The sequence below is a fragment of the Brassica rapa genome, chromosome A04 (assembly GCF_000309985.2).
Source record: "Brassica rapa cultivar Chiifu-401-42 chromosome A04, CAAS_Brap_v3.01, whole genome shotgun sequence".
NCBI lineage: Eukaryota > Viridiplantae > Streptophyta > Magnoliopsida > Brassicales > Brassicaceae > Brassica > Brassica rapa.
This window is the reverse complement of record NC_024798.2, coordinates 17,190,317-17,210,688: the sequence shown is the minus strand read 5'-3', so window position 1 is coordinate 17,210,688 and position 20,372 is coordinate 17,190,317. Positions and strand designations below refer to the sequence as shown.

The window sequence follows — 20,372 nt, the reverse complement described above, 5'->3', positions numbered from 1 at the left end:
GGAGTAGGGTTTTTAGAATGTGAAATTTATGATTCTAATAAATATAAATACTTAAAAAATATATAATTTTTTTTTAAAAATAGTTTCAAACATAATTTTCGTTTTTCAAAAAGAAATTTGAAAAAAATAAAAAAAATTCAAAAAAAAATTTATAAAAAAGTTTGAATTTGAAAAAGTATAATTCAAAAACATAAAAAATACATTTTTTAATTTTTATATTTTTAAAAAAAATTTTAAATTTTTAAAAATTTTGTTTAATTTTTTTTTTAAAATTTTTTTTTAATTTTTTTTTTTAATTTTTTTATTATATATATAAATAACAAGGGCATATGAGTCTTTTGACACTTAATGGAGAATGTATTTTTGAAAATGTCTCATTAGTGGTGGTAAAAATGAAAAGTGGTACCATGAAAGTGGTAAACATGTAATTTCCCCTATTTTCAGCTGAAAATTAATTGCAAACTGCATTGGTTTTATAAATAATTTTATTTATCTCAAATACTATTGATTAGAAATATGTAACTAATAACAATTTACATATATTTATGCTACTTTCTTGGTCTGTGTGAAAAGTGTCAAAGTGACATTTATTTAGAAACGAATGGAGTATATCTTTCATAGAATTTAATAGGTATGTTTTAGTTTACTTAATATTATCAAAGTATATTGAAGTATTAATAAATATAGAGATAATTTTATCGTTAATAAAAAATATAATGTTTTGTTTTTATTATATAATAATTTATGATTTATGTGAGATTAAATATTTACATAGTTTTTTAAAAAAAAATTATTATTATTTTATTGGTTTGTGTTATATTTTAAATCGGCCCAACTCTCGGTACCAGAATTTATTAATTTATCGGGTTATTCATTTATCGAATATTAGTTTGTTGAGTTTCTACTATACACAAGTAATAAGAAACTAACGATTAATTGCATAAATAGGATTTATTGTCATGATAAACTTAGCACACTTTTCCTAGCAACCCCAAATATATATATTAGTTTCTTACAGAAAAAACAACAAATAAAACTGCTAAAAAGGCAGCTTTAGAAAGAGTAGACAGTGGGATGCCATATTTTCCCTTCTCAAACAAACCAATTAGAAATGGAAGGAACAATATAACCACCAAAATACATCCACAAGCATCTATCATGCTCGAACCATTTCCTCCATAGCTACGACTCGACCGTTGTAGACCCATTGAAAAACCGGCTATAGCGGTTAAATTCACCAACAGAATGAATGTGCCCGGCAAAAAGTAAAGTGAACCATCGAATTCAAATTTATTGGAATCTGGGTTTGAACCATCATCTTCTTTTTGAGATGGTCTATCCCCGGACTCTAACCTTGTCTTAGAAATGGTCTTTTTAGTGACTATGAAGATGGTATTGGAAACTCCAAGAAGCTTAAGTATGATATCAGGGATGCTAAATAACCAACTACCAGTGGTTTTAATTCTCCAAAACGATTGGGAGGCATACCATGAATGTACGGAAAACCCAAGGCTCATAAATTCCCATAAAGTGTAGAGGCAGTGCATTCCCACAAGTGTGAAGACTATACCTAAACAAACTCCCTACAGCCACAAAAAAAATATATAAGACCATTTAGTATTAGTTTCATTAAAAGCACCACATACATATAGAGATAAAATTTACCTTGGGAAATAAGGCAGAACCGTGGAGTACACAATAAGCAGGCAAGAGACAATAAAAGAGCTCAGGAATTGACCTCAGACCCCACGTGAAAATATAAAGATAAGCCAAGCTTTGTCGGAATCTGATTTTCTTGCAAGAACTTCCGTTCAATGGATTTTGTTTGGTAAAAAGGATTTCAAGCAAACCCGTCGCCCATCGCCGCTGTTGAAGCATTGCCTCGGGTCCTCCCGGGGGCATGCATCCAAGAAACGCCGGTGGTTCCGGAGATATATATGAACTAGTCCACCCTCTTGAATGAATCCCAATACTCGTGTGTGCATCTTCCGTCGTTGAATCGTATAACCAACCGACCTGGACGATTATGTAACAAAATAATAATTATGAAAATGTAAATATTGCAAAAAAGAGATTTAAGAACGCAAAATGTATATTGCTTGATTTTATAGACTAATTTATTTTATAGACAAAAAGAGGGATTTACGGTTTTGCCCCAGCTAGTTTGGTATTCGTAATGACAATGCCCCACAGCTTGAGCCGGTTCTGAAGAGTTTATAAGGGTGTCTTGGGGATTTGATTTTCTTTGTAATGCATCGACCACCGATTTCACCATCTCTTTAGACTTCCCAAAATCTCTTTCTAATCTCTCCGCAGCCAAAAGCTTCCCTTAATTAGTGAAATAAAAACATAGCATGAGCCGTGAATGAATGATAGAATGGTGGAATAACCGAATAACGAACATAATATGCATTGTCTGTCAAAAGAACGATAGAACAGGGATAAAACTGTTTAGAAAAAAAATCGGAAAATTTTCAGATAATCATGAAAGTTTAGTTTTATTGTGAATGATTTTTTCTTTAAAAAAACTCTTACTGACGTTTTAAAATCTATGAGAACGTGGTTTATAAATTTATATACTTACTTGTAGCAACTGAAGAAAGATTTCTATCTTCTTCTAAATCGTCTACAGAAAGACCGTACATGACCCTTCTAGTGTGGAAACATCCAGACCCTGCATAAACTGGTCCTTGGATTCCCGCAAAACCTCGTCCCACATACTACTTTCCAGTTAAAATTCACATCGAATTGATCCAAAGTATCAATAAGTAAAGGAAGAGAAATCTTACTGATTGTAAGACGACGATTTCATCGCTGTTAGAATCATAGAATTTTTGAGGGAACTGAACAAAAGCACAATGGTTTGGATTCATAGATCCTTCCATAAATATACACATTGCTTGCCGCACTACGTCTGCTTCATTCGCGTACATGTCGCAGTCTACGTTCAGCATGTACGGTGCATTTGTCATCAACCCTGACACTCTTACCTGTTCAAAATAATTTATTATTCGCTCCATCATCAGATATTTTAATTATTATAACCAAGAAAAGAAAGATCTACAGTATATGATAGTTGTTCATGCATGGCGCTTACAATATATGATGCGTCTTAAAAGCCATGGATTACTTCAAGAAAAAAAATGTTCAGGATTACTCAAAGACTATGTATAAGATATGTATCGCATTATATTCAAAGGCAATGTCACCAGGATTGTTTAGTTTAAGATGCATGCTTATCACAGATATATCTACCCATAATGCATGGTTTGTTACTCACCTTTTCATTTCAACAGTTAAACTGAATGTCACATGCAACAAAATGTACAATTAATGGTCATATCACATGAAACATTGTATTATAAATTAAATAGTTGGGCCCATCAATCAAGTGATATTAATCAGGGAAGCAGGTGCCATTTTCTCCATTACTATGTTACCTTCCTTCGAATGTATACCATTTCAGCCAAATAGATGTATGATTTATGATAGTCAATATCTAATTCTAACCAATATTGATTGTATGGACTCACCGGAATAATTAACACAGCTTATGTACTATGAAAACTTCTGTCTTAAAAAATAGAGATGTGTGAGAAAATTAACCAACCAAAAAGTTCATGGCTCCAGCTTTGTAATGATGAAGGTAATTCGGTTTTTTCTCTCTTGAAATGTAAACAAAATGAGGGACCTCTTTCTCGTCTCCCACACCTTCCTCGTTCTCCCATATCACCTTTCAAACACACAACCACAATTTCAGCTACATCTAATCTTATAATTAATCTTTTTGTCAACTATACATTATATTAGAACGAACATCCTAGATTGATTAGTCCAACCCAGAAAAAAAGAACACTCTACAAAGATACATCGCCTAGTCCAAGTTGACTTTAACCTTTTGCTATGTAAGTAAATATTAGTATATATTATATTAGATCTTTTGTAAACTTAAATAGCTTGTAGAAATACCTTCACTATAGTTGAATGGTCACTTGGTTTTTTGTTTGACAAAGCTTCAAAATCATCGCCAGCATCCAACCAATAAGAATTTCCGGTGGCGTCTTCCACTTTCTGCACTAACTTCTCGTACTCCCTCTATATATTGTTACAACAACAAAGATATAATTTCAAGAAAGGTAAAACATGAGAAGTTAAAGTACACATAAAAACATAGCATGGCTCTTTAGTTACCTTTGTCATTTCCCAATCCCTACTGAATTCTGAATCCTCTTTTGCGTCTACAGGGTTCAAAAAATATCTAAAAGGAGCTCTAACTCTAACGTTGTATTTCTTGCAGAAAGGAACCCAAATCTTGGCGAACTTAGAAGCTTCCTTGAGAGAGAAGTAAGTGAGAGCTGAGCATCCATCGTCTGAAACATAACATGCTAGTTTATTCGCCGGATAATTCACAGCTAACAGCGAAAGCACGGTGTTCACGACAAGAATCGGTGGCTCGCGAACCGGATCCGCCGTGGTTACGAACATATCTACCGATGGAAGCTCATGAACCCTGATATAAATAATTATTAGGTTATTTCATTACAGCTTTGTTGTGGAAATGTTCACTATACGATCAAAAGTAAAATTAGAGCATGGTAGGAGTTAATTACAACCCTAGAACTATATACAAATATAATAAGATTACTAGATTTTGACGGGTTTTTTTCTATAATAACAATGTTAGATATAAATTAATATCATGGTTTTGATGTACATTAATAAGTTACAAAGTTGTATTATATCAGAAAAGAAAATGATTTATTGTTTAAAATTATATAATTTATCAATTAGTTTATTTGAGATTTTTATGGACACTTTTCTTTTCAAAGTCATCTTCATATTTGGTGTATATTTTATAAAAATTAAAATTTTTGAGCTGATGAGACATAAGATTTACTTATTATAGATTTTTTTGGTTGTTAATAATTTTTATCAGTGTTATTGTACACGACCCAGCCCATTAGTCAAATAGGTAATTTCAGTGATCTATGTATAATCCGGTTTGGATTTAGTTAAAACGTGATAACTAAAATCTGATAAAATTTGGTACAAACTCAAAAGCCATCATTAATCCACTGATTAGATAATGGTTTGCCCTATAAAAACCTATATAATTCTGCTGATATATTTTTAGAAAAAATGATATACGCTTTAATAGTACATAAATTTGAATAAAATATTTGATTTGTGATTTGTAGTATTAAAAGAGAGCCATTCTAAAAACTAAACAAATATGTTGTTTGACCTAACATGTACTAATCCCAATTCTAATAATTTTATATTCTATAAACTTAAATGTATATGTATATAAATATAATGTTTTACGGGTGTATATAATGTATAGGAATTTATGACATGAGGTTGGAATTGTTAAAATACTTTCATTCAATAATGAATAGAATTATGTGTGACCTAATATAGTTATAGAAAATAACCAATCTATTCACAATACAAAAAGAAAAAACAAATCTCATAATTCTCTTACGTTCAAAAAAATTTCTCTCACGTTTATGTATTTCTTTTAAAGGCTTCTCACGTTCATCAGTCGCGTAATTTTGTGTTTTATACCAGACATGATAAACTCAAGTTAAGAAAAAAAATAGAACGGCTTTGACATGCCCTTTAAAATTAAAATGATATGCAAATATACTAAGATGATATGATGATATGCTTGTTATATATATAATTGTTTGCAGGTATAAGTAAAACGGTACCTTTCATCAAGTCTATCTAGATATGGTTTATGTTCAGCAGGACTCCATTTTGTGCAAGTAATAAGCAGCCATATGAAAGTGAAACAACATTCACATAGGAAAGCCACGACCCAAACGGTGTCGTTTTGGCTCATATGTCGAATTCGATACAATAGAAGAGAAAAGAGAAGCCCGAGAATCGTGAGATCCACAGCTCTTAGAGAACGGCTTTTGTATGAGATCCTTTCGCAAAGAGGAGGAAGTGAAGAACTTTTATCCGCCATGGGAGGAGCCTTCTTATGAGCTTTAACTTCTTGCGTTTTTTTGGATATGTTTCTAAAGGATTAGAGTAAAGTAGTGCGTTATATATACTAGCTTAACTATGTACATACAACAGAAAAAAAAAAGAGTTGTGCATGAGAAGATCAGGTTAACTTGAGTGGATTTTTTTGTTAAAACTATTAACAGAAAATGGACAAAGCAAAAACTAGTCGTTACTATCATCGAGATTTAGTGAACCCTTTGTGTGGTGTGAGTCATGTCATATAAATAACCAATTCATAAATAAAACAGTATATATAATTAAGTTATGAACTTCTGAAAGAAGCGTATATCTTTGTGGTTTTTTTGTGTGGTCAGATTCAGATTAGGATGACGATAAAGTTGTCTTTTTATTCCGTTTGATTTTGTGGTGATTGAATAATGGATGAGTAGTTGTCGCAGAAAGAAAATGAAGTCACGTAATGGTTGTTATTATCATTGTAACAAAAGAAAAAATCAATTGAATTTTGAAAATTTATTAGTAAGAAAACGAAGTTTAACGACAAGTAATGGTTCCATCATGGGCGGTTTAGGAATGGAAACACAAACACATACGTGATGGACTCTCATTTTTCCGGATTTGTTTAGCGGCTTTGTCCTTCGACACATGCTCTGATCTCACTTCTCTGCTTCTATAATATGACTTAGATAGTTAGATTAACCATCTATTAGACACCCTAATTTAAGTTTTAGTTTTTAGGGATAATGGTTTCGTTGTGAAGGTTAAAGAATTAGGGTTTGGGATAACAAATATTTTAGTTAAAGTATTTGTTTACATTAGAGTTATTATTGGCAAGTAATATAATTTTTTTTCTGCTATCTAACACATGTTATTTTGTGATTTTTATGCTGTATAATGTGATTTTCTTATGATGTTTTCTGAGATTTTTTTTTGTAGGTCTAGATTTAATGGTTGAATGATTTAGCAAGAATCAGACAAATCAGTGTATAACATTAATGATGTGGACACAAGAAAACAAGAAGAGGCGTCACATCGTTGAGGGTTTGTTTGCGTGAAGATTTGGTACTATTGGTGTAAGATGGTGGTCCGTGGAGCCGTCACATGGACTCCTTAATGCAAAACTCACGACTGGCCCTGATTATTGAGTCAGTTTCGTACAATCAAGAAACCAAGAATGTCCAAAAACGAAATCCAATAAGTTGTGATTGTTAAAACGCATACAATGATAAAACTTTGTATTCATGTGGACTTCACCTTATAATTGGGAGTAAAATTAAAATAGACAAACTGATACAATCCAAAACACAGAAGAGACAAGTCCGTAGATTAGGAGGTGATGTCCACCATCCATTTCTTTACACTCACGAATCCATCATATACACGGCTAGTATCATCAACGTATTTATCTTCATGGATTTATTTTTGAAGAAAAAATGACATTATAATCAACTGGACCTAAAGGCCCATAAAATCATTATGGGCCCATATATTCATAATACCCATTACGAGGCCTTTTGGGCTGACCCTGAAAAGTTAGTGTATCATCTTCATCTTCCAGATTCTTCTTCTCCTCCTCTTCGTCTCTTCGTCTCTCCGTAGATCTTCGATTCCTTCGTTTTATCGTTCATCAATCAGATCAATGGCCGATTCCGCTTTCAAGAAAATCCAAATCCAAAGAGACGACACCGTAAGCTTCTCCTCTTCTCTCTCTCTCTTTCCATGAGCTTTTTTTTTTTTGGTCTGATCGTATCCTTTATGTGATATGTTGTTCAGACATTTGATGCGTATGTGGTCGGAAAAGACGACGCACCTGGAATCGTCGTGATTCAAGAATGGTGGGGTGTTGACTTCGAGATCAAGAACCACGCCGTCAAAATCTCGAAACTCGACACTGGCTTCAAAGCTCTCATACCCGAGTGAGTTCATATGTATTCCAATACCCGGTTTAATTAGATTGTACTTTGGTTATGTTTCATTTTGCTTAACCGTTGGTTTAGCTTACTTTTACTAAACCATATGTATAAATACAAACTTGAGTCTCTTCTTCTCATCATCGTGTAGCTTGTATCGAGGAAAGGTTGGGCTTGATACTGCGGAGGCGCAGCATCTTATGGATGGACTTGACTGGCAAGGAGCTGTTAAAGACATCCGCGCTTCTGTTAACTGGCTTAAAGCTAATGGATCCAAGAAGGTTGGTGTGACTGGGATGTGTATGGGAGGTGCATTAGCTATAGCTAGCTCTGTTTTGGTTCCTGAGGTTGACACTGTTGTTGGCTTCTATGGCACTCCTTCCTCCGAGCTTGCGGATCCGGCGCAAGCCAAGGCGCCTGTCCAGGCTCATTTTGGGGAGCTTGATAACTTTGTCGGTTTCTCTGATGTCACGGTAAGGGTTTGAGTTAGTTATTTTCTTGAGTTGTTTGGAAAGTTTTTAGCTGAGGGTGTTTTGTGCAGGCGGCGAAGAGTCTTGAAGAGAAGCTGAAAGCGTCTGGGGTGGCGCACGAGGTTCATATCTACGAGGGGAACGGGCACGCGTTCTTGAACAGGAGTCCTGAAGGAGTGAGCAGGAGGAAAAGCATGGGGCTTTCTGATGAAGATGAAGCTGCGGTGGAGCTTGCTTGGTCTCGCTTCACTTCGTGGATGAAACGTTACTTGGCTTAAGCTTATGCTTTCTCTCAGATAGTGTTCTTCTATGTCCTGAAACGTTTTGTGATGCCCAAGATAGATCTAAAATAAGGAGATTGCACTGAGGACTTTTATCAGAATCGAATAAAGTGGTTTGCTTGTTGTGTGGACTTTTAGCTGAAATTGGTGTTTGTTGATTTTATAATTGTGGAAACTATTAAGTGATAGTGTCGGGGCTATCATCGGCATAGAGCACGGTCTCCAATAAATAATAAACGGGCCCAATGTGTATATAGATAAACTGGATCTCTGCTAAGTTTGTTGGGCTTATTTGTCACTTTGTAACCAGTCATGAATTGAGCTTGAAATTAATCAGTCGAAACCATTTACTTGTAGGGCAGTATGTATTCATATGTACAAATTTTAGCTACTCTTATGATATTAACAAGGAATTCGAAAATGATGGGATAACCGATTTTCTTCCTTTCTTTATTTGATTTATAATGAACATAAATTAAAAAAATTGTACCAACAAGATTGGGACTACTAGTACCCGAAAGAATATTGAAATTAGATTTTGCACGTGTTCCAGCATTGTCTTTGTATTCTTCTACTTTTTTTTGTCGGCAGGTGACACTATAAATCTGAAAACCATAAAATATATGTTGAAAATAAAAGAAGTTAAAAAATATATGTTGAAAATTTTGAGTATTAGATCCATTGATCAAACACATATCAAAAATAGGAAAACCATAAAGTTAGAAAAGTTTCACCATGATGAACATTTACACTGATAAAAAGGTGGAAACTAAACCCATTAAAGGTAGAAACACTCCTATGAAAAGAGATGTCCATGACTCTCCTATTCCCAAACTCAGTAGAATCAAGGAAATCAAATTTGATCCTCGTAGAAATCTAGATAGAACCACGAGGTCCATGACCATCAAGTTTTAACTTGGGAATCCGGTCGCAAGGGCGTGGGATGATTATGCTGATAGAGATTCCTACTATACTAATTAAACTTAAGTAAATCATAACATTGCAAAACAGAAATTCAAGATCTTTCTGTTTTTAAAGAGAATTAATAAAGTATCATATTTACTTCATTATTAAATTACGTTGAAAATATTAAAACAATATCTACATTAATTGGACAAAAAAAATCTACATTGACACCTAAAGAGAGTACACGGGGAAATCGGCTAATTCCTACATCAACAAGGATCAACGGTCCCGATCAGTACATAAACATGTTACCTGTGCGAAAACATACATCAACTAGTACAAAATTTAATTTTCATACATGAACTTTCAAAATTTGGTTTTATCATACATTGACCTAATTTCCGTTAGTCAAACGTTGAGTTGTCGTTAACCGGTAATAGAAAACCGGCTAATTCCTACAACAACAGGGACCAATGATACATATCAATACATAAACACTTTACTTGTGCAAAAACATACATCAACTAATACAAAATTCAAATTCAATACATGAACTTTTGAAATCTGGTTTTAACATACGCTAAAGCTTGATATTTACCTAACTTCAACTAGTCAAATAATATCGAAGATAAATTGTCTGTCACGTATTGATTAAGTAAGGTTTTTAATGTATTATGTGGTAATTAAACTGTATTACGCGGTAATTGAATGAGAAAAATAAATCATGTATGTCAAACGATTTTTTTTTGTGTGTAATTTATTAGTTAGTTTTTCTCTTTAATTTTTTCTTCAACTTTTACGACAACAGAAAACACTAACACCAAAAAAATGAAAGAAGACAAAATTGAACAAAGAGAAAAGAGAATTTCTTCGATAAGCTAAACATTTTCATTTCTCTCTATCAATTACTACGTACTATGGTTTAATTATCACATAATACAATAAAAAACTTTACTTAATCAATACATGACATACCATTTATTTTCGGTATTATTTGACTAGTGGAAATTAGGTAAATCTATTTTATTAAATTTAATTACAAAATAAAACTAACACTATTTTCAACAGATTTATTACATCTTTTCTTTCCTTATTTTCACTCAACTTAACTACTTTATTAATTGCATTTTTTTCAAATAATTTGACAGCATGTCTTATAAAAATATAAAACAGAACTTACCTATTTTTAAGTGTTTTATTATATCTTTTACATTTTTTTATACTTCTTAACTACTTCATTAAGATATGGATATCAAGTATACGGTTGGGTATGGATTGGTTCTTTCGGATATCAAATTTTTTTAGGTTTTAAAATTATGCTTTGTTCGGGTATTATAAAATTTTGGGTGAGATTCGAATAGGGTCTTTCAGATCCAGATGGCTTTGGTTTTTATGTATAGGAACATAATAATTAACAAAAATTTATATATTTAGGAATGTCACTAAACAATTTATAAAAAAATTAACAACAAATATCCGCACGGACGCGCATGTCAAGCTTTAGTGTATGTTAAAAACAGATTTCGAAAGTTCATGTATTGAATTTAAATTTTGTATTAGTTGATGTATGTTTTTGTACAGGTGAAGTGTTTATGTATTGATCTGGACCATTGATCACTGTTGATGTAGGAATTAGCCGATTTTCTGTTACTGGTTAACGACAGCTCAACGTTTGACTAACGGAAATTAAGTCAATGTATGATAAAACTAAATTTTGAAAGTTTGCGTATGAAAATTAAACTTTCTAGTAGTTGATGTATGTTTTCGCACAGGTAACATGTTTATGTACTGATCGGGACCGTTGGTCCTTGTTGATGTAGGAATTGGTCGATTTCCCAGAGTACACGTATATCTTGGGCTAATATTGATTTTTCTAATCATTGGAGATGAGTGTTTTGGCCTGTCATTGGCTGGATGTCTTATTCTACGGATAAGAAATAAATTAAAATAGTTTCTGAATAAAGTATTGTCACGGGTTTTGAGTACCATCGATGACTAGTGTGCAATGAGCAAATCGTTTGCACTTATTTTTCATCATACAAGTTTACGAGTTACATAAGTGTTTAAAACATCGGTCGATTGAAGTAAATTGAAATATATGGTCCATATGAAATAGATTCACTATTCCAATATTCTAATCTGAAAAGCAAATGAAATCTTTTTCTTTTTCTATAAAAGGGAGAAGGGAATATAAGTTCCTTACGTCTTACTCTTACTCTTGATATCTAGAGTTTATATTTTGAAGCAACGAAAGAGGTCTATATTGCTTTTCTCACGCATTATAGTCTTCTCTTCAATTTTTATTAATAAACCTATTTCTGTGGTTGAGACAAGTTTTTAGAATAAAACCTTGCTTGATGAATATATAATAGAGAACTAGTCAAAAATTAAATGGATTTTAAAAATTTATATTACATGTTCTTTATAACAGTCTCTTAAATCATAAGCCCACTAGGATAAGACCCGCGCCTTGCGCAGAATTAAGTTATTATTTTTATTATATTTTGGAGAATGAAACAATAGTTTGGTTTCATTTGGATTAGGGGTGTTCAATCCAGATATCGGGTTGGTTTTGGTTCAGTTCGGTTTTTTTTCGGTATTTCGGTTAGTAAAATATAACTACTATTCTAAATCCATATTTGCTTTGACTTTAGTCTTTCACATATTTTTGAAAGATTTCAGCTGGACGACTAAATTGATCAGCCAATCTTGTTGCTTTAAATCATTAGAATTTATATATATATATATTATTTAGTTTGAATATTTATTAAATAAAAATTCATATGTGTTATATTTTTATGATCATTTGTAACTTATTATAACAAAAAAAATAATCTATTGATCACAAAATTTTCAGAGTGGAAATCTTCAAATTTCTAATAATATATAAACGTTTTGAAAAATTCAAAATATAACATATAAGAAAAAATATAAATATTTTTATTATATATTTAATGTGATTTTTGAATATCTTTCAATAATATAAAATTAAAAAAAAAAGAACTAAGATACCAAAATTGTTATCAAATATTTATTATTCATAATAATTAATTTTCATATATACGTTAATCATATTAGGTAATTTCGTAGCTTCTAATTAAGGAAAGTGCAAAAAAAAATTTTGGTAGATTATTTATCAATTCGATAGTTAGTTTAATAAAAAATATAATGTAAGTTAAGATAGACCAATCTATTTTTCTAAGAATAGTATATTTTATATAGTCATTTATTAAATGAGAATTTATAATCATACATTTCTATGATCATTCATATCGTTTTATAACTGAATATTTAAATCATCGATAACAAAATTTTCAATGTGAAATCTTTAATAAGTTTATAATTTATAAATGTTTTGAAAATTCATTGAAAGTTTTAATATTAAAATATTTATGTAATCTTATGGTATATAGTTTAATCTATAAATATATATATATATGTTTTATTATTAAATGATATTTTTTACTCATATGGTTTTAAAATCATGTGTATCTTCTTATAATATTAAATAAAAGTTCATATTAATACAATTTTATGATCATTTGTAACTTATTATGACAAAAAAATAATCTATTGATCACAAAATTTTCAGAGTGGGATCTTCAAATTTCTAATAATTTATAGACGTTTTGAAAAATTTAAAATATAACATATAAGAAAAAATGTAAATGTTTTTATTATATATTTAATGTGATTTTTAATATCTTTTAATAATATAAAATTTAAAAATATAACTAAGATACGCAAAAGTGTTATCAAATATTTATTATTCATAATAATTAATTTTCACATATATGTTAATCATATTAGGTAATTTCGTAGCTTTTATTTAAGGAAAGTGCAAAATATTTTTTGGTACGTTATTTATCAATTCGATAGTTAGTTTAATAAAAAGTGTAATATAAGTTAAGATGGATCAACCTATTTTTCTAAGAATAGTATATTTTATATAGTTATTTATTAAATAAGAATTTATAATCATACGGTTCTATGATCATTCATATCGTTTTATTACAAAATATTTAAATCATCGATAACAAAATTTTCAATCTGAAATCTTTAATAAGTTTATAATTTATAAATGTTCTTGAAAATTCATTGAAAGTTTTAATATTAAAATATTTATGTTATCTTATGGTATATAGTGTTTAATCTATATATATATATATATATTTAGTTTATTATTAAATGATATTTTTTACTCATATGGTTTTAATCATGTGTATCTTCTTATAATAAAAATGTTAAACCATTGATCATTAATTTTTAACATAATAATTTTAATAGTTTTAGTCATTTATTGTCGTTTTTAAAAATTTAAAATATAACATATACGAAAAAATCTAAATTTTACTTTTATAGCTAATTTGATTGTTTAATTTATTTTAATAATATAAAATTAAACAAAAAATGATGGAGGAGATATAAATTGTTATCAAATCTTTATCATTAAAATCATTAATTGTCATATATATATTAGTCATTTATGGTAATTCCGTAGGTTTTATTTAAGGAAAGAAAATAGCATATCATATCATTATATCATATAGTTTGACCAACTTATGTATTTAACAACATATAAAAATCGAATGTGGACCTACTTTATTTTCAATTGAATGTAATTGACTATCTAATTGAGTGCCACCTATGCATTGGGGCCTCTTTTAATTAATACAAAATTGAGGTTACATCTTTTCAAATGTTCCTCAATTAATATATAAGGGATTGGCTGTACATGAATGGTTGGCGTTAAACCACCAGAAGTCGTAGGTATAAGTGCTTCCTTTTATTTCTCTGAAATATTTGTTTCGTTTAATAGTTTTTTTTTTTCCTTTCCACCTTTTTGGTATATTTTTCTAGTGAGATGTCTACTATTAAAATTGAGTAGGTTGTTGCTTGAAGCAGGAGTTCTCGCCCTTTTACATCCCTTCTTGTTCTCATGCCATGTGTTACATACACGCAATAGTTATACAAATTTCCGTTTTCATATGATTTGTATATATATGGTAGGAACATACTGGAAAAGCTTACAAAACAACACACAAGTTATACGTGTTATTTGGAAAAATAAAATATAAGCGCGCAGAGTTATACGATTCAGCATTTGAATAATTAACCTATAAAATAGTTCTGAAAATCATAGCATATGCGTAACAATATATCCAAGTTGCTTACGCCGAGTTGATCCATACCCAGCTAGAAGAACTATGTTTGAAATCTTAGCTACTCACCGAAAAAATTATATATGATGAGAACTATTTATAGAAGTATGGAACTTTTGATTCTGTAATATCTAAGATCGATGTCTGGAGATATCTTGGCCGAAATGTGTTTACTCTTAGATAAAATATTTTATATATATAATGAAGATAATCTTCATTTTACACGACGAAGTTATGACATCCAACTCTGCTTAAGCGTTATGTACCATTTTTTCATTCCAAATTTATAAAATCAATAAGTGATATGGCATTCAAACTTTTAGTCACTAATAAAAGTTTTTTAAAAATCCATATGTAAATTGAAAAATAGCTATTTGGAGTGCAAATAACGAAAGAAAGATGAAGAAAGATCATCATTAGGCTAATTAGTCGTAGTGCTTTATGTGAACTTAACTTTAATTTGAATGTAAGTTGCAAGTTTGAACCATAAAACAGACCTAATCATATTTGAAAGTGATTATTTATTTCTTAAATCTCAACCGATAATGGTGGTTAAACCCACCGCTCACTGTCATTTATTTTCTTTCCAAGTCTTAAACGATTTATCAACGAAGATTCTTAATCTATTTTATTTTTATTTTTGTATTCTTGTCAGAATATTTGTTTAACGAACGTCTATTATCTATATGATAACAAGTTGACTAAATTAGAAAAAATATCTAGTTAAATATTATAGTCTTGGCCTCCGGTGGAACAAATTATATCCCGAATCCTTGAAGTGATTTTGTTAGGAATGTAAATTATATACTACACAACTAGCAAAACCAGGAAAAGTCTCCGAACGTCAGAAAGTCTTCTTTACAATGTTAGGTCTTCCATGATAATATATGTACTGTACTTTGTAGCATGAAGACTTTTTTTGGTTATACATGAAGACAAATTTAAACTTTGATATTTTATTTACAGCTTGCTAAATAAATAATAATAATAATAATAACAACGATATCATAAACGAATAAGAAAACAAGACAATAGACAGAATAAAGGATACAAATAATAGACAACAGATTTAAGACGCTGTCAGACAAGACTTATATTTTATAAAATAATAAAAGACCAGAAAAATCTGGAAAAAATTCGAAGAAAACCATATGCACACACATATATATAGACGATTACGAAGTGTAACACCAAAGCTCCAAGTGTGCAGATGATCGATCAAAATCTACCAATGTGCCCAACTTCTCATCTCCACTACTTTTTTTTTCCTCTACCAACCAAACTCATAAGAAACCACAAATCAAAATTATACAAATTATTATAATTATTATTTTCTTTACAATAACCAAATAGATTCAAATAAACATTACGCCAATTGGTGTTCAAAAAGTGTTCAAAAACAAAAAAAAAACAAAACGCCAATCGTAAATACTAAACACCACGTAGCATATAACATCTTTGGACACGTGGCTCCAGAGATATACGGAAAGTCGGAACTACGGTCGGAGCAAGAACTAAAAGTTTTCTGACCACATAGAGGTCGACACGTCATTGTTTCTAGAGAATGTAATCTGAAGAGTACAGACTCGCCAAAACCAAAGAAGTGGCACGTCACAAGACTCAACGAACTTATTACGTTAGATACGTTCTATTGCCACGTCATACGCCAGTTGATATTTCACTCACGTTTCTCAAAACACCTCTTTTTGTGCACTTGATACTTTCACATTTTCTTCTTTATTTTTGGATTTTTCAGAAATTAATAAATAATTATATATCAAATCGAAACAGGTTTTCATTTGGTTATCAACTTTTAAAAGAAATTCACGTGTACACACAAGAACATATTTACGTGTTATTATATTCATAAGCTGGTAGAAATTAAAACTCGATGTTACCAAAAGTATACACTATCTAATCCATCCTTATATAAACCTTCTGTTGCATTGTAGCAGAGTGTAAGAAACAAAACAAGACATATAAAAAACATTTATTTTTTCCTTCAGAACTTCTCTAGTCTTGTCCTAATGGAGTGGACTAGAGGAAGAATCCTAGGCCGAGGCTCCACAGCCACCGTCTGCTCCGCCATGTGTCACAATTCAAACGAAATCCTCGCCGTCAAATCCTCCGAGATTCACCGGTCAGAGTTCTTGCAAAGAGAAGCCAAGATCCTCTCGTCTTTGAATTCTCCTTACGTGATCGGGTACAGAGGATCAGAAACCAAGATAGAGTCAAACGGCGTCGTTACGTATAATCTTTTGATGGAGTACGCACCGTACGGAACGTTGACCGACGCGGCAAAGAAAAACGGAGGCCGACTCGAGGAAGCTATGATCGTGAAGTACACGCGCGAGATACTACGAGGCTTGGAGTATATTCACTCGAAAGGGATCGCGCATTGCGATGTAAAGGGGAGCAACGTGGTTGTTGCGGAGAAGGGTGAGGCCAAGCTTGCGGATTTCGGGTGTGCCAAACGGGTGGGCTCGGAGGCGGTGACGGGTACGCCGGCGTTTATGGCTCCGGAGGTAGCGCGTGGGGAGAAACAGGGGAGTGAGAGTGATATATGGGCTGTTGGGTGTACGGTGATTGAGATGGCTACGGGTTCTCCGCCGTGGACGGAGGCGAGTTCAAGAGAGGATCCGGTTTCGGTTCTTTACCGGGTCGGGTATTCGGGTGAGACTCCGGAGCTTCCTTGTTTGCTTACGGAAGAAGCAAAGGATTTCTTGAAAATGTGCTTTAAGAGAGAAGCGAAAGAGAGATGGACGGCTACACAACTCCTAAACCATCCGTTTCTGATAGGTAAACCGGACATTGAACCGGTTTTAGGTTCCGGTTTGGTTTCGAGCTCACCGACAAGTGTGACAGATCAAACGTTTTGGCGATCAGTGGAGGATGAAATAGTAGAAGAAGAAGCAGTGGACTTGCAAGATGAGTCAAGAAATCTAGACCGTTTAAACTTGTGGGCTTTTCATTTGGAGAGGATCGGACGGCTGAGATGTGTTGGTGGGTTGGATGGGCCCAGATGGGATATGGAAGGTGGGGACTGGGTCACGGTGAGGGTGAGCTGTGAAGGAACAATGATTAGTGGGTCACTCACATGAGTATTTGGGAGAATTGTAAGTTGATTTGGGGTCATTTTGTTGAATTGTAGAAAAAGTATTGGGTGTTGGTCTTAGTGAAGATCTCCAATTTAGAGAGATCAATGTAGTAGCTTGTTAGTCTTTGAAGCTTCTATTGATGTACATAATTAAAATCACGATTTTTTAAAAACCAAATCCAATGTAGATTTCTGTAGAGTTTCAAGGTTTGTTGGCCTGCACAAGAGAATTAATGTTGAACTATTACATCGAAATCTTATTATTCCACGTTTTACTACTGTTTCTGTTTGACTACTCAAATTTAGTCTTGAGAATAATATACTTTAATTATAAGCTTTTCCCAATGTCTCAAATGTCTACTTTCTCAATTATATAACGAATAAATGAACTTGTTAAACAAGCTGGCATATTATTGAGAGTTATAGGTATATGATGTCAGTATATTAGAAATCACTGCATGGATCCAAAACTAATCACAATACTAAAAGGCCAATATACTCTATTGTGAGGCTGCCACATCCTCAGAAAAAAATCGGCCAATGAAATTAGGCTATGTGCTATGTATTACCACGTCATTCTACTAATATTCATCCAAAAGTATTGCTTTATTGTCTAATAAATTTTAGATCGTTTTTCTTCTCATCTTCCCTAACTAATAATATTGTCTCGATTCATATACTTCTGTTTCCCATCTCTCTTTGTTTTTCAACTTTGCTTTACTCCCTGAGAATCCCAACCAGCTCCCCGCCACCTTCCCCTACGATCCCTTCACTGTCACCCAAAAAATGAGAGATAATGATCGCGACGTCTACGGTGAAGTTCGCGCGTGAGCTGGATCCAAATGATGTTCAACATCTTAAATCAGATATGACACGATCGCGTGTAGGATTGGAGATCCAGATTGGAACAAAGGTGAAAATTATAAATGGTGAAGATGAAGAGTCAAAGAGTAGAGATCAAAGTGATATGCCAAGGATTCGTTCAACGTTTGGTAATGGAGTTTTAATGGAATCAGGATTTGTAATTTCATAATTAAATTTGTTTTTGTTCCGTCTGGATTTGTATTACATTTGGAATAATCCCAAATAAGATTTCTTTCTCAGTTTTAGTTGAAATTTGCAGAGGAGAGCCATGAAGATAAGATATTGTTGTTAGTAGATAAGGACAAATTTGCGTCTCCGCGGTTTCCATACTTCTCCGTTATGGTTGTTGGTTCCATTTTTTTTTTTGTAAGAAGTCTCCATGGTAGCTGAGTCATTTGAGTTTTGGTTTGACGACAAGAGTCTGTCTCTGCTTTTTACTGGATTTCCCTCAAGCAGCTATTATTCAAAGAAGTGTGTCTGAGGTAAACATTTTTTTTTATTTGCTAGAAGAAAAATCCTAAGAATGTTGTGTGTTGTGGCTTAACATTTAGTTCTTGGTTCGATGGTTTTAGGGCTTCAAGCTTGAGCTTCACACTTCAGATAGATTGAAGTGTAACTCTGATGTCACTTGAATTTCCCCTGGAAACAGTCTTACAATAATGAGGGCAGGAGTTTAAAGTTTAAACACAGTGAGGGAAAGCAATATTATAACCAAAGAACATGCACATTATAACCATCCACCGTATATCTCTACTAAACCCAACTGTTGGTGGAAAAATAGAATTGTTAAACATCAATGCTGAAAAGAACCCTTGAAAACTACTAATTTTCCTGAAAAAAAAACTCATAAAAATAATATTTAACAGAGAACAACGTATAGAAAATAATATTTAGTAGATATATCTGGTCTTCAGGACATATTTACCTCATGAAAACCATTCTATTTTTCTCAACTTTTATGAATTTTCAGAAAATATACAATAAGCAATTAACTGTTTACCTTTAATCAATGTATTTACAAAATATTTATTAAATCCAACATTTTTGAAGTTTTTTCAACAATTTTTTTTTCATGCATACTTCTAATACTTCTAGAAAGATTAGTTTTATTGCTAAAACTTAAAAAAACTGCTAGCCACTTAAATAATAATACAAATCCGAAAGATAGAGGGAATGAATAACTTAGGAAATCAAAATTTAAAATTTTGAGTTTAAACCAGATTTTTTTCTACTGTAATAATATTTTGAATAATGTAATATGTGTGTTTTATTATTGCTTACATTTACATTTTAATAATTTTAACTTCATTTTAATAATTTTTATTTGTCATTATATCCAATATATATATTAAATATTCCGATAGAAGTAACTTAATATCTTAAAGCAACTAACTATTTATAAAAATAAACCCGGGCGTAGCCCGGGAAAAGTCTCTAGTTATTTTAAAACTGTGAGGGGAAAGTAAGATTGGTTGGTCACTTTGAATTTTTGACATAAAACCTAAATATTCCTTTCGAATCTTAGGAAATGAGCCGTTTATGTATTTATTAATGTGTGTAATTTGGTTAGCTTCGTTAGGCCAATGTGACGATTTGATCAACTCTTTGCTATCACTAGTTTCATGTATATATATACTAGGGTAAACCCGCCCTACGGACGGGCGGGCGAATAAATAAAATAAAAATATTAATTTATTTTAAATTCA

General features: G+C 31.9%; 3 protein-coding genes across 5 annotated transcripts; 2 read left to right on the top strand and 1 right to left on the bottom strand.

Annotated features, from left to right (window-relative positions):
- Positions 1 to 918: 918 nt before the first annotated feature.
- On the bottom strand, positions 919 to 6,211 carry LOC103865205 (cellulose synthase-like protein B3). 2 transcript variants are annotated; one of them, XM_009142999.3, is made up of 9 exons: positions 5,715 to 6,199; positions 4,192 to 4,510; positions 3,970 to 4,095; positions 3,611 to 3,733; positions 2,790 to 2,990; positions 2,585 to 2,720; positions 2,147 to 2,328; positions 1,666 to 2,016; positions 919 to 1,583 (listed from the first exon to the last, which is right to left on the bottom strand). In XM_009142999.3, exons 1-9 carry the CDS (start codon positions 5,975 to 5,977, stop codon positions 1,005 to 1,007), a joined length of 2,280 nt encoding a protein of 759 aa, XP_009141247.1. In that variant the 5' UTR covers positions 5,978 to 6,199; the 3' UTR covers positions 919 to 1,004. The 2 variants fall into 2 exon arrangements, with proteins under 2 accessions (XP_009141247.1, XP_018514170.1); XM_018658654.2 differs by lacking the exon at positions 919 to 1,583 and having other exon boundaries at positions 1,662 to 1,738; positions 1,806 to 2,016; positions 5,715 to 6,211.
- Positions 6,212 to 7,455: 1,244 nt separating this feature from the next.
- On the top strand, positions 7,456 to 8,848 carry LOC103865204 (protein usf). Its single transcript, XM_009142998.3, has 4 exons — positions 7,456 to 7,663; positions 7,750 to 7,892; positions 8,038 to 8,359; positions 8,428 to 8,848. The coding sequence occupies exons 1-4, from the start codon at positions 7,616 to 7,618 to the stop codon at positions 8,632 to 8,634; spliced, it is 720 nt and encodes a 239-aa protein (XP_009141246.1). The 5' UTR covers positions 7,456 to 7,615; the 3' UTR covers positions 8,635 to 8,848.
- A 7,373-nt stretch (positions 8,849 to 16,221) lies between these two features.
- Positions 16,222 to 18,935, top strand: LOC103865203 (mitogen-activated protein kinase kinase kinase 17). 2 transcript variants are annotated; one of them, XR_004457586.1, is made up of 2 exons: positions 16,222 to 18,616; positions 18,669 to 18,935. XR_004457586.1 is itself a non-coding variant. In XM_009142996.3 (1 exon), the coding sequence occupies exon 1, from the start codon at positions 16,733 to 16,735 to the stop codon at positions 17,804 to 17,806; it is 1,074 nt and encodes a 357-aa protein (XP_009141244.1). In that variant the 5' UTR covers positions 16,222 to 16,732; the 3' UTR covers positions 17,807 to 18,935. The 2 variants fall into 2 exon arrangements, 1 of the variants encoding a protein (XP_009141244.1); XM_009142996.3 differs by having other exon boundaries at positions 16,222 to 18,935.
- The last annotated feature ends 1,437 nt before the right edge of the window (positions 18,936 to 20,372 follow it).

What these genes read in the sequence shown, in the direction of transcription:
- LOC103865205 (XM_009142999.3), bottom strand. Translation starts at nt 5,977, where the DNA reads ATGGCGGATAAAAGTTCTTCACTTCCTCCTCTTTGCGAAAGGATCTCA. An exon ending in ACCATTCAACTATAGTGAAG is followed by an intron (nt 3,734 to 3,969) that starts GTATTTCTACAA and finishes TGTGTTTGAAAG; the next exon opens with GTGATATGGGAGAACGAGGA. An exon ending in AAATCGTCGTCTTACAATCA is followed by an intron (nt 2,721 to 2,789) that starts GTAAGATTTCTC and finishes ACTGGAAAGTAG; the next exon opens with TATGTGGGACGAGGTTTTGC.
- LOC103865204 (XM_009142998.3), top strand. Translation starts at nt 7,616, where the DNA reads ATGGCCGATTCCGCTTTCAAGAAAATCCAAATCCAAAGAGACGACACC. An exon ending in TTCAAAGCTCTCATACCCGA is followed by an intron (nt 7,893 to 8,037) that starts GTGAGTTCATAT and finishes ATCATCGTGTAG; the next exon opens with CTTGTATCGAGGAAAGGTTG. An exon ending in TCGGTTTCTCTGATGTCACG is followed by an intron (nt 8,360 to 8,427) that starts GTAAGGGTTTGA and finishes TGTTTTGTGCAG; the next exon opens with GCGGCGAAGAGTCTTGAAGA.
- LOC103865203 (XM_009142996.3), top strand. Translation starts at nt 16,733, where the DNA reads ATGGAGTGGACTAGAGGAAGAATCCTAGGCCGAGGCTCCACAGCCACC.